This window comes from Elephantulus edwardii, unplaced genomic scaffold (genome assembly GCF_000299155.1).
Source record: "Elephantulus edwardii isolate Elephantulus edwardi_28Jun2011 unplaced genomic scaffold, EleEdw1.0 scaffold00195, whole genome shotgun sequence".
Classification (NCBI taxonomy): Eukaryota; Metazoa; Chordata; class Mammalia; order Macroscelidea; family Macroscelididae; genus Elephantulus; species Elephantulus edwardii.
In genome coordinates this window covers 366,047-378,977 of record NW_006399945.1, presented here as the reverse complement: position 1 = coordinate 378,977, position 12,931 = coordinate 366,047, and the positions used below count along the sequence as shown (strand labels likewise).

The following is a 12,931-nucleotide window of genomic DNA, read 5'->3' as shown; positions in this document are numbered from 1 at the left end:
ATCCAGGATGGTGCCTGGTCTGGGTGAGTGCCAAGGATATTAGTCAACATCCACATGGACTCATAGAAACCTAGGCCATTGTTGAACCCATTGGCAAAGGTTGAAAGTGCCTCATGACCACTGTGCCTTTAAAACTCCCTGCTTTGAAAGTTCAGAAAATACAGAAAGACGATCATATCCTTAAATAACCCTTCTACCTCTACTCCCAGGAAAACAGTATGACTTTAGGATGATGGGTAAAGTGGAGCTCCTGTTTATACTGGGAACCTCGTTTCGAGCCCAAGAATTTTTGGAACACTCTGGTTTCAGGCAGGTTTAATACCAGGTGGGTTCTAGAAAGCATAGCTCTATTTAATATTGCACTTTGTCCTACTGTTTGCTCCCCAGAGATTGTTACAGTGATTGTAAAGGCATTTCACTTTGATATTGCTTTTAGCCTGGTAAATAAACCCTATGTTTTAGACATAGTACCTCATAGAAGCATCTTTTGCAATTTGGACAGGAACAGGAAAAGTATTAGAGTAATAGTTAAAGCTGTATTTTTTTTATTTTAAGTGAAAAGAAGCCCATTGAGCACCCAGAATATTCTTTAATTAAAACTTACGAATATCTATCTCTCTTCTCCTGTGAGCCCTAAAATTGATTCTTGACAGGAGTGCTTCTTCCTCTTCATTCTTTCCCTTCCTCTCCCTCACCCCCACTCTCTAAGAGACTGAGCTGGTCGGAATAGCTGCTTGCTTTTTTAAATAGTAGCACAATGCTGCCATGATCAGATAAAGCTGTATTTTCTCTGTCATCTCTAACCGATAATAATGTGTGGTAATTACATGGTACTTTCCATCTGCACATCTGTAAACACTTTATAAATGTTAACTCTTAAATCCTCTCAGTACTTTTACACAGAGAGATGGATTGCAAGGTGCCTTTGTGGCTGGGCTATTCATTTGGCTGGGTTATGTCATAACAAGCTGCTGCTCCTGGTACATGGCAGAGCTGATGTATTGGCATCTACTCCTAAGGTTGCTGTTCTGTGCTTCCAGATGAAAAGTTTGGATTCTCCTGAAGTTCTGCTCTTGAGTTGTACAATGTAGTCATTTTGATGAGACTTTGTTGTTAGATGACATCGAGATGACTATGACTCATAGTGATCCTACGAACAACAGAGCAAAAGTTCTTTGCCCCATCCTGTGCCGTCCTCACAATATTTCCACACTCGAGCTCAATGTTGGAGTTAATTCACCGTGTTAATTCACGTCATTGTGGGTCTTACTCTTTTTTGTTGACTTTCTTCGTCGTCTAGCAGAATGCCTTTATCCAAGGACTGGCCTTTCTTTACAGTATGCCAACATTATGTGAGTTGATGACAGTCTTTGCCTCTGGTTGCATTTCTTCTAAGACAGACCTGTTTGTTCTTTTGGCATCCTATGGGATATCGAATAATTTTCACCAACACCACAATTCAAAGACCTCAATTCTTTTTTTGGCCTTTCATCTGTTCATCTTTCAGATCACTGAAATTGTTAGGAAATATTTTGTCTGTTAAAAGATGCAGTTTTTGTTTCTGTAACCATTCTTAAATGGCTGTTACCTCTCTCAAAACATACTCTTTTCCTAAAGATGTGGTTTGGTCTTTTCTTTTCACATCCCAGAGAGTGAAATACCAAATAATTATGAAATGTACACTACTGAATATTTTTAAAAGATTTAGAAAATTAAAACTCTTTTTGTCATTTTGTTTCATTGATCATAACCTTAATACATACTGTTTCAGTTTATCAACATGGTTTTGATGTATTATGCAAATTTATTTTTCTAATTTGTAAAAATCTTTTACAAAGATTACATGCTTTAAGTTTTCACAATATAATAAGTTACACTGAGTGTTCCTTTTTTCCTCCCTTATTTTTTCCTAATGACGACCTTCTTCAAGTAAAAGTCTAAATTGGCGGAGTAGTGTGATAGCAGTCTTGACTGGTAATTTAATACTTGGCTATAATGAGTTCATCTGAGAGATTTCATTAGAAACAGCAAGGTGCCTGAATACCAAAGCTGAGATGTTTTTAATCACAGAATTATAGTAATTATATAAATCTTAAGATTTTCATCAGATGGAAAAGGCTTCCAGGGCTAAACATGAACTTTTGACTTAGCACTAATAACTGTGTATTGTTCTAAATTGTAGCAGAGGCCAAAGGAAAGAGAACAAAGGCTGTTAAGTGTTGGATTTTTAAGAAAAAATGAAAAAGAAACTATTTGGGTAGCATTATGATGACCACAAGAGGCACTTACTTCTCTTGTGTAATAGGAATGGCTAGCTGTAGGATTAGGTGAAGATTCAGAAAAGTCAATGAATCTTATTTATATATGTTCATATACAATGAATAACAGAAGCAACACTTTTCTCTTGCTCTCCTTTTTCTCAAGGGTCCTGAAGTTGATGAGAAACTAGAATCTTTTTAGATAAAGACCAACCATGGAAGAGATAATAAGACAGTTAGAGGATAACTGGCTTGAAATTTTAAGTTCATGGGTCCAGTGAAGACTGAAGAATTGTTACTTTAGGACTATTAAAAACTGTCAAATTTTTATGAAAGGGCAAAAATTTGGCATTTCAAGGAGTTTGTTTTTGAGAGAAGTGCTACAGAGAATTAAAAAAATGCATCTAATAAGGTTTTAGACAAAGACCCTGCACATGAGGTTTTCTTTCAAATGTATATAGATAGAAGCTTCTCTGGTGGTGTAGCAGACACGGTGCTGTTAACCTCAAGGTAGTGCCTCTCTGGTAGTTTTAGTTCACCAGGAGCTTTGAGGCAGAAAGATGGGCAGTCACCTCCTGTACAGTTTGTAGTTGTTGGGTGCCATCAAAGTCCATGCCCCCATTGCAATACTGTGAACAATAGGTCTGCCCCTTGTCCAATCTTTCAGCAACCTCACCATGTCTGTCATGCTCAAGCCCTCTATGTTGGTCACATCTTCTTGAGAGTCTTTCTCTCACCCTCCACCTTTTTCTGCATGATGTCTTTTCCCAAGGACTGACTGGCCCCCTCTGACAACATACACAAAATAAGTGAGACAAAATTTCACCATCCTTGTTCTAAGGAATGTTCTGGTAGAAATTCCCTCAAGACAAATTTGTTTGCTCTTTTGATAACTCATGACAGTTCAATACTCAGCAGCACCACCACAATTCAAAGGCATTAATTCTGCTTTTGCCTTGTTTCATTTCCTGACTTGTAATAAATAGGGGAGCTTTGGTCTTTTAACTGACATTCATGTGATTTCAAGCCATGCTATGAGTCATTTCCAACTTGATGGTAATGAGTTTGAAATTTTTAGTTCTGTATAGATGTACTGCTAAAATGAGTAAGGGAGACAGATGAGCAAAGGGATTTATAGAAGATGGAAACTGAAAACAGAAGGGGCTACTGGAGTGTCCATGATAGGTGAGAGGAGGGAGCAGGTGCTTGGAGGAAATAGCGAAAATGTGTCAAGTGGACTCATTGGTTAACAGGTGTTTGGAATTAGGATGCAGCACATGCATTTTAGGGAATAGCCTTGAGATCTCTTTTGGTATTTTTGATGAGCAGTGAGAACATAGAATTACTCTCAGAAGCTGGAGCAGAAATATGCCTGGGAATTTGAGTCTTCATGGGACTTTGCTGGCCTCTGTTCTTCTCCAAATGACATCACTTTTTATGGCAAACACATTCTTCTCTTGTCTGCAAGCAGAATTGGAAAGCTGATTGCAACAACTGTCTCCTGACCTCTGCTGAATGATGTGATCATCCACATTTACTGCTTAACTATTATGTGAATATTCAAGCCTCCAGGTGCTTCCTTGTCTCATCAGAAAGCTTATAAGCATCTTGGATGGACTTCTAGCCCCTGCCCAGAATGTATGCACATTTCTCTTCACTTTGACCCTTTCACTAGGCCAGGCCTGGCAAAGAAGGCCTTGTGTTGTCCTCTACCTGCAACGTCAATGTTGCACAAGTGTTTCTTTCCTTTCCCCTTTAGAGTCATCAAAATATGTTCATTGTGTAGTATTTATACAGAAAAATCCAAAGAAGCAGAAAAACTGCCCTTAACCCTTTCATTCAGAGATAAGTATTGTTAGCATTTTGCACACAGGAATTCTCACTAGTAAATATTAGCATAATTGCTAAATGCACTGAAGTGCCCTGGGGTCATTCACAGGCATATACATATGAAATCTGAGGGGGTTGCTGTGTGTGTGTGTGTGTGTGTGTGTGTGTGTGTGTGTGTGTATGCGCGCGCGCGCGCGCACGTGTGCATTTATGTTCCTTTGAGGTGGAACACTCTTTGTTGGCATATACTGATTAAGTGCCTGCATAGAACAAAATTGACTATATTTTCTTTGGACTTTTGCCCCCTGTGTCCCTTGTTCTTTATTTACATTACATTGAAGATACTAATTTGTATTCTGATTTGTAAATTATTTCTTTAATCATTTATCATAAATACTAAATCTCATGGCAGGGCTGTTGCTGACTACAGCGGAAGTGAGTTGAGAGGTTGAATAAATTTTTCTGTCTCTCTCAGGTCTCATGTCTGCTGGTCTGCATGAAGGAAGGCTACAATGGGATTGAATGTGAAACTTCACTGCCTCTGCCTTGAAAATTGCCCTTCAGAAGGAGGAAATCTGCCTTGTGTGGTGGCTGGCCTCAAGGGACAGGGCCCATTGTAGAAGGAAATGGATGGAAGGCACATGGGAAAACGCATACCTGTGGTGGTCTAGTCCGTGGAAGCCCTTGTGGGGCCCTGGCCTTCTGGGATGTCGCCAGGCCTGGACGCATGGCTGATTCCTGAGTGATGATGGTTCGCCGGGGGCTGATGGCCTGGATTTCTCGGATGGTGATTTTGCTTGTGCTCTTGTGCTGTGCCATCTCCGTTCTCTACATGTTGGCCTGCACCCCGAAGGGCGATGATGAGCAGTTGGGACTGCCCCGGGCCAATGGCCCCACGGGGAAAGAGGGGTACCAGGCTGTCCTGCAGGAGTGGGAGGAGCAGCACCGCAACTACATCAGCAGCCTGAAGAAGCAGATCGCGCAGCTCAAGGACGAGCTCCAGGAGCGGAGCGAGCAGCTCAGGAACGTGCAGTACCACGCCAGCGACGCCGCGGGCCTGGGCCCCGCCGCCGAGAGAACCCCCGCGGACCTCGTGGCCTTCCTGCGCGCCCAGGTGGACAAGGCGGAGGTGCACGCCGGCGTCAAGCTGGCCACCGAGTATGCAGCCGTGCCTTTCGACAGCTTCACCCTGCAGAAAGTCTACCAGCTGGAGACAGGCCTCACCCGCCACCCCGAGGAGAAGCCTGTGAGGAAGGACAAGCGCGATGAGCTGGTGGAAGCCATCGAATCTGCCTTGGAGACTCTGAACAGCCCCGTGGAGGGCAGCCCGCCGCAGCGGACCTACACGGCTTCGGATTTCATCGAAGGTTGGTGTTTTTGTGCTTGGGGCGCAGGTGCCACAAAAGGCATCTGGGGGACAGACACCCAGGCTGGTAACACCAGTGGGAGGGAGGGGGTTATGTCTGGAAAGGTAGAAAACTAATGTTAATACCATTTATTTTCTCATGGAAACTGCAATCATGGAGTGGACGGCTTTCTTTGGCAGAAGAAAGTATCACTATCTTTTTTCTTTAATAGTGAAATGAAACAAAACAAACTGTAAATATTAAACTCTGCAATCTACGTAGATTATGAGAGTTTTTAGTTTTGTTCCTTATAATAGGCATTTCTTCTAATAGCTGGCTAAGTCTAGTAATTATGAGATAACCATCTGAGAGAAAAGTAGTATTGAACATGTATCCTAGCATTTACATGGGCCAGGCACTGAACTTTACATTAATTCATTCCTTTTCCCCTCATAATGGCCCTCTTAGGAAATGAGGAAAAGGTGTGGTTGAGGCATTTGGCTGAGCACTAAAAAGCTAAAAAGATGGTGGTTTGCATCTGTTCGGGGGTGGGGGAAAGATACAGCAGTCTGCTTTTGACAAGATGTGCAACTTTAGAAACCTGATAGGCAGTTCTAGGGAGCTCTGGTGGCATATTGCCTCGGGAGCTGTGCTCCCAGTACAAACACTAATGGTTCAAATCCACCAGCTGCTCCAAGTGAGAAAGACAGGCAGTCTCCTCCTGTGCATTTGTAGCCCCTGCAAACCTGCTGGAAGGCTAGCTAAGAGTTGGTTCTGACTTGTAGGCAATGTGTCTGTGTACAGGCCTTTCTCCTCTCCTGCAGAGCTGTCATGAATCAGTCTGATCAATAGCAGTGTGTTTTGAGGGGTGAGAAAAGGGAGCTGCAGAAAAATAAATGCCTTAGGTCACTTAGGGAGTGTAGAAGCCAGGAATTGAACCCAGGAGGCCTGGCTCCTCAGTCCACATACGATGTCATCAGAACATGTGGAAACTATTGAGATGAATGGCTCTGGCTTTGTCCTTGGGCCTAAGAGAGTCTGGTGTTCCTTTCTGTTTGTGCTTCATTTTGAAAGAATGATGTGCAATTTCTTGGAAGGCTGTTCAGTGTATTATCAGTGTTTCCATTGTTAGTAGTTCAGCAGTCAACTAATATTTTGAGAGAGGCTTCTTTCCGGTCAGGTAGTTCCTCACTTTCTTCCAATTTCTGAATAGAATCTATGTCACCTTGACCAGAAATAGAGCTGTGTCTGCCCACTTCTCCTTCTACTTTGGTGTAGCCATTATCTTGTCAACCTGCAGGCTAGACAGGCGCTCTTTAATCACATCTAAGACCCATCTATTTATTCTCTTTCCTCTATAGAGATTTATTTCTACTTCATATGAGAAACATAAATTCTTACAATTTTAGTTTCATATCCCTTTTTTCCATGTACCTGGAAGCTTGGTAAAGAAATCTTTGCAAAATCAAGTTTGGGTACACATATGCTGGGGGTTTTGTTTGTTTGTTTGTTTAAGCTCATTAATATGCTGTCTATAAGTTAACAACACATCACTTCAGCAACTAGCCCATAGCAAATACTCACTCTTAAGTGCAAAATACAGTGGTGATGTAGCATCACATTTTATAGTGCCTTTTTACAATTTGTAGAACATTTCCACATGTATTATCTTATGAGCTGACCTGTGGAGGTTGATTATACATCATTAAACAAAAAATTCTTGGCTGCCACTCACCCTGCAGTATGCTACATAGAACTGTCCATGGACCAATCAGTTTCAAAAGACCTTGATTACAAATCAATGCTTGCAGTTTGCAATGGTTGCCCTTGTGATTTTCATTTTGCACTTGTATTTGAACTCTCTGCCTGCTGTTCTGTGTATAATATCTTAATGATAAGGCCAGTCTCTCTCAATCAGCAGAGGCACAAGACTCTTGTACTGCAATTTATTTTCCCTGAGAAATAGCCAGTATTCTTTTGGAGGTCCTCTTATTACAGCCACTAGTTCTAACTCATAGTGGCTCTGTGTATATCAGAGTACAGCACACATGGTTTGTAATGGGTGGTGGTGGTGGTGGTGGTGGTGGTGTGTGTTTAGATTCCCAGACCTTTCTTCTGAGATACCCTTGAATCCCTAACCTTTCAGTTAGTAGTTGAGCGAGTTAACTAATTCGTCCATCCAGGAACTTGCTTGATTGTTACCCACAAGCCTGGAGGATTGAGCACATTCAGATTCTTCAGAAGAAAGACTTGTAAACTCCTTCCGCAATGTCAGCCCTCACAGACCCTGTGTCAGGAATTGTTCAGATCTGTTGTTCATAGGGTCGCTATGGGTTGTACTCTACTCGACGGCACCCAACAACATAGACCCTGTAAGAGCTCAGTTCTACTCTGACTCACATGCAATTGCCAGGAGTCACAAAGAATTCATTGGCATTTGGTTTTCTTATCAGAGTTATCCAGTGTTACTTTATGTACAGCACTCCATCTATATTTTAAGACAGATAAATCCACACATACATTCCAGATTTGCTGAAAATCTAGTCAACTGATAGAGCAGGTTTCAGAACTTTTATACATAGGGTCACTATGAGTCACAGCCACTCAACGGCACATAACAACAGCTAAAAGAAAAAACAAAAACTACTAAGTATATGTACACAGATCTGACTCTCATAAGCACTACTTTTTGTTGTTGTTATTGTTAGCACAAAAGATTGTTGAGGTAATGTGTTTTTAAAAAAATTTATAGGAAAGGAAATATTCCAGAAAGTTTCTGCCAGTCAGAGGGAAGGCAGATCTAAGATACTGATCTTAGGATCAGTGAGGAGTAACTTTCAAATAATTAAAACTGCAATGAGATCTTTCAGAATTAATGTGGGGTTCCTGTCACCACAAGAATTTTGGCAGCCACTGATGACCACTTGGCAAGGTGGTTCTAAGGCAGAATTGCAGCCTCAAGGAGGCGGTTGAGCTAACTGACCCTTGAGGACCTCTTGAGTTTTGATCATGGAGACCCAGTGGGACAGTGGACCTGTCTTACTAGCAAAGTACAAAGCACCACTTTGACTTCTTTTGTTCACAACTTTGCCAAGCAACCATCTCTTGAGGGATGTTCTGTCACCATACTATCCTCTGGGATCCTCCTTTCTAAAAGGAGAAATTGAGATACATTATTTATAAGTCTGGTTTGGCTGAAGCTACTTTGCGTAATTCTGTGAAGTTTGTGGAGAGAGAATACCATATTGATGGCTATTTATTATCTTTATTGATTTAATTATTCCCTATCTCTAAAATACAGAGGGAACAATTTCTGCTGCCTTTTCTCTTTCCCCAGATGTTTCATTGGCACTGATTTTTGACTTGAATTCTCACATAATAGTGCTAATTTTTCAAAACCATCTGGGTATAAAAAAAAAATAGAGAGATGTGGTCTGATCCTATGCCTTCAGATGCCTGTTTATCTCCTCAAGTGAACAGAAAATTCCTTTCTTTATGGTGTGGTTCATTTATCCCTTTAGTTTAGAATATACAGACTAATAATTAAAATTGATGAGTGGCACATCTTTTGGCTGTGATTTCATATATAGTTCCACAGAATTGTTTAACTCTCCCAGTTATTATTTCTTTTACAACCTAACCTTTGATTGTGTGACTTCATAGGAGGATTTCCATCTGCTTTCTGTGAGTGGTCCCTGTCTCCGTTCTGTGCAGTTCATGCTCCTCTAACAATAGTGATGTGAGGAGAGCAGACCAGAAGCTGATGGTCTTGATTTTAAGGTAAAATGGAGCCAAACGATGATCCAGGAAGTACAGTGATGACTTTGAGGGCATCTGAGATAAACTTCGGAACAAGAGGAGCTGACTGTGGCTATAAAACTTTAAGAGCAGGGAGCCCCGGTAAATACCAACTTTCTGTAATCTCTGTACAACCGAGACCTCATGCTGTCTGGGAAGCTTAAAGCATGAAGTGGAGGCACTGATATCTTTATGCCCATTTTATGTCTGTTGCCCACTTACCGCTAGCGGACTCTGCTACCACTGTGCTAAATCTTTAGACAAATAAAATCCAGTTGCCATGTCCTAGGAGCTTGGTGAGCAATGTACAAGTCACCATGTGGTGTTGCTAGCCCATGTTGTAGTCATGGGCACATGACCTGCCCAGTCACACCGGACCCTGCAATCTGAAAGGCCCTAATTCTGCTTTAATGGGCTGCTGCCCCCACAGTGGAATTCTTAATAATTATCTAATAATTGAGTCTGCATACCTTGTACTGAGCCCTGCAGATTATGTAGCTCATCCTGCACCCCCAAGGTGGAAGAGGCAAGAGGAAAGCATAGGAAAAGAGGAAATAGAAAATGAAATTCCTGTGTGTAATGATCTGTCTCCATTGCTGAGCGTGAGCTCTGTCTCTCCAATGGGCAAATGGAACATGTGTACTGTGTATTGTATCACAAGAAGGTAGCCAGTCTGATTTGTATGAGGGATTTGTTACTGTCATTTTTATTATTCAAAATCAAAACAATTTCCTTCTCATGGCACTTTGTTAAACATTTAAATATTACTGTTCTTCATAACTTGAATCTTTATTTTTTATTGTTGTTGTTGTTGTTGTTATGTGCCATCGAGTCGCTTGTGACTCATAGCGACGCTATGTACAACAGCCCTAAACCCTGCTCTATCCTGTGCCAATCTCATTGCCTCTGACACATCCATCCCGATTACCCCAGTCACTGAATCAATCCACCTCATAGAGGGTCTTCCCCTCCTGCGCTGTTCCTCCACTCTGCCCAGCATGATGTCCCTCTCCAAAGACCTGTCTCTCCTTACAACATGTTCAAAGTATGTCAGGCGAAGCCCCAGAATCCTTGCCTCCAAGGAGCAGCCTGATTTAACCCTCTCTAGGATGAATCTATTTGTTTTCTTGGCAATCCATGGTACATTCAATACCCTTCTCCAGCACCACAGCTCAAAGGCGCCAATTCTCCTTCTATCCTCCCTAGTCACTGTCCAACTCTCTGATGCATAACAAGTGATTGCAAAAACCATGGTCTGTATCAGGTGCACCTTAGTCTCTAGAGAGACACTGTTGCTCTTGAGTACTTTATAGAGGTCCCTAACAGCAAACTTTCCCATTGCAATACGGTTTTTGATTTCCTGGCTACTCGTGCCAAGAGTGTTGACCGTGGAGCCAAGCAAACTGAAGCTGTGAACAATCTCAATCTCTTCACCATCCATCCTGATGCTCCCGATTGGTCCAGTGGTGAGAATTTTTGTCTTCTTGACATTGAGACTCAGTCCATATTGACGGCCGCAGTATTATTATACTCTTATTATATCTTTTATAATAAGATGATAAGAGAAGCATTCAGATACTTGGGCTGTTTAGAGTACCTGGGTAGGGCCAGTGGTTACCATGATTGGCTGCTAATTGAAAGGTTGGCAGATTGGATCAGCTGATCAGGAAGAGCCTTGGAAGAAAGGTTGGCAATGTATTTCTGAGAAATTACTGTTGTTAGATGCCATCAAGTTGGTTTGAACTCACAGCACCCTGTGTGCAGTAGAAGAAATCTGCCAGAACCTATGCCATCCCCACAGTCTCTGCTGTCCTTAGGCCCTTTGTTTCAGGCACTGTGTAAATCCGACTCTTTGATGATGTTCCTTTTTACTCACTTTATCATTGCCAAGCATAATAGCTTTCTCCAGGGGCTGATTCCTCTTGGTAACCTGTCCAGAGAATGTGAGGTGAAGTCTCGCCATCTTTACTTCTCAGGAGCATTTTCTTTATGCTTCTTCCAACACAGATGTGTTTGCTCTTTTGGCAATTCATAATATAGTTAGTATCCTTTGTCAACACCACAACTCAAATGCAGTTAAAATACCAGCAGGATCACTCATGATGGGTAGGTTTCAGTAGAGCTTCCAAACAAAGACAGACTAGGAAGGAGGACTGGTGAGCCACTCCTGAAATAGGTGACTGGCAAATACCTTATGAATAGCAGCAGAACATTTTCTGAAAAATTAGCCCCTGAGAAATCCTGTGGTTCTGTAGCGCTTCTTTGACATACATGAGTTCTCCAAGAGTTGGAAGCAACCTCATGGCAGCTGGTTTTCTGACGGGGACATCTAAGATGGAATAACTTGTTTTCTGTTGGAAAAGTTAGGAACAGCTGAGGGGAGAGAGAACTTGAATTGGGGTCTCTCACAAATTGCAAGGTTGTGTGCTGCTGGAGAAGAGTATTGAACATACCATGGATTGCTAAGAGAACAAAGAGATCTGTCCTGGAGAGGGTGACAGCAGGCTGCTCCTTGGAGGCAAGGCTTTTGAAGCTGTCTCACATACTTTGGGCTTGTTACCAGAAGGGACTAGTCATTGGCTAGGAATATCATGCTTGTTGAAGTAGAAAAACAGAACAAGAGATGAAGACCTTGGATAAGTTGGATTGATTCAGTGACCAGGTTAATGGGGGCAGGTTTGTGGGAGACAATGAAATTGGCTCAAGATAGAGCAGGGTTCAGAGCTGTTGTGCATAGGGTCTCTATGAGTCACAAGCGACTTGGTGGCACACAACAACAACAACACGTTCTGTGTGAGTTGGAGGAGGTGCATAAGACAGGCAGGCCACGGTTCACCTTAGCATGAATGGTACCACCAGGTACCGCTGCTGGTGTGTCACAAGCTGCCATTTAATCTTTTCAGCCCAGTAGGTTATGAAGCTGTGTTGATAACAAAGCCTTTTCAGCTTTTTTATCAGGCTGCCAGCTTTTCCTCTGTGAGGGCCACAGACAATGTCCTGCACCAAGGCTTAGTCAGCATACATGCATGGAACATACACTGTATGGATAGATTTTCCCCCCCCTCAGGTATTTGGGGAGCTGTGGAAAGAAGATCTGGTCTTAGACCTGAAAGACCCTATGACCTGTGTAAGATAAAACACCAAGGGATGGAGAACACAGTGTGGGCAATTGGCTCCTGGTAAAGTGGATTTCAGACTTGATAGCCGTGAGCCTGATGGTCAGGGAAGACCTGAGCACTGTTTCAATGGTAGAGGAGGAGTTCTGAATGGGCGAAGGGAAAGGGAAAGCTTGACAGCAAGTGACATAGCACCAGAGAGTAGATGGAGTCAGGAATAGACCTAAGGGGTGAGGTTAGGGAGCAGGTCACCGGGAATATGACTGGAGGACCTGGAGCTGGCTACTAGAGACCAGCTCACAGGAACCAGCTAGATCTGGAAATTCACCGTAGCTGAAAGATCCCTCCCAGGGCACAGAGAACTCAATTGTTAGGTACCAACAACTCCAACCACTATACAGGAGAAGAATAGGCAATCTCTGTCATGGAATTTTCTGCCTTTGAAAATCTGTTGGAGGACCAGTTATGAGTCAGTTCTGACTCGACGGCACCCAACAACAATATGTACAAACACCATTAGTTAGGAGAGGTCCTATATTCAGTGATGCAATTTGCTTGTGAAGAACTTTTGAGGAAAAGGGGA

General features: G+C 42.4%; 1 protein-coding gene across 1 annotated transcript in view; it reads left to right on the top strand.

Moving 5' to 3' along the window:
* Positions 1-2,686: 2,686 nt before the first annotated feature.
* Positions 2,687-12,931, top strand: part of CSGALNACT1 (chondroitin sulfate N-acetylgalactosaminyltransferase 1) — a 147,524-nt gene continuing 137,279 nt past the window's right edge. The window contains exons 1-2 of the mRNA XM_006896973.1: positions 2,687-2,697; positions 4,591-5,455. Coding sequence (XP_006897035.1) covers positions 4,834-5,455 — 622 coding nt within the window. The 5' untranslated portion in view covers positions 2,687-2,697; positions 4,591-4,833. The remainder of the gene's footprint in view (positions 2,698-4,590; positions 5,456-12,931) is intronic.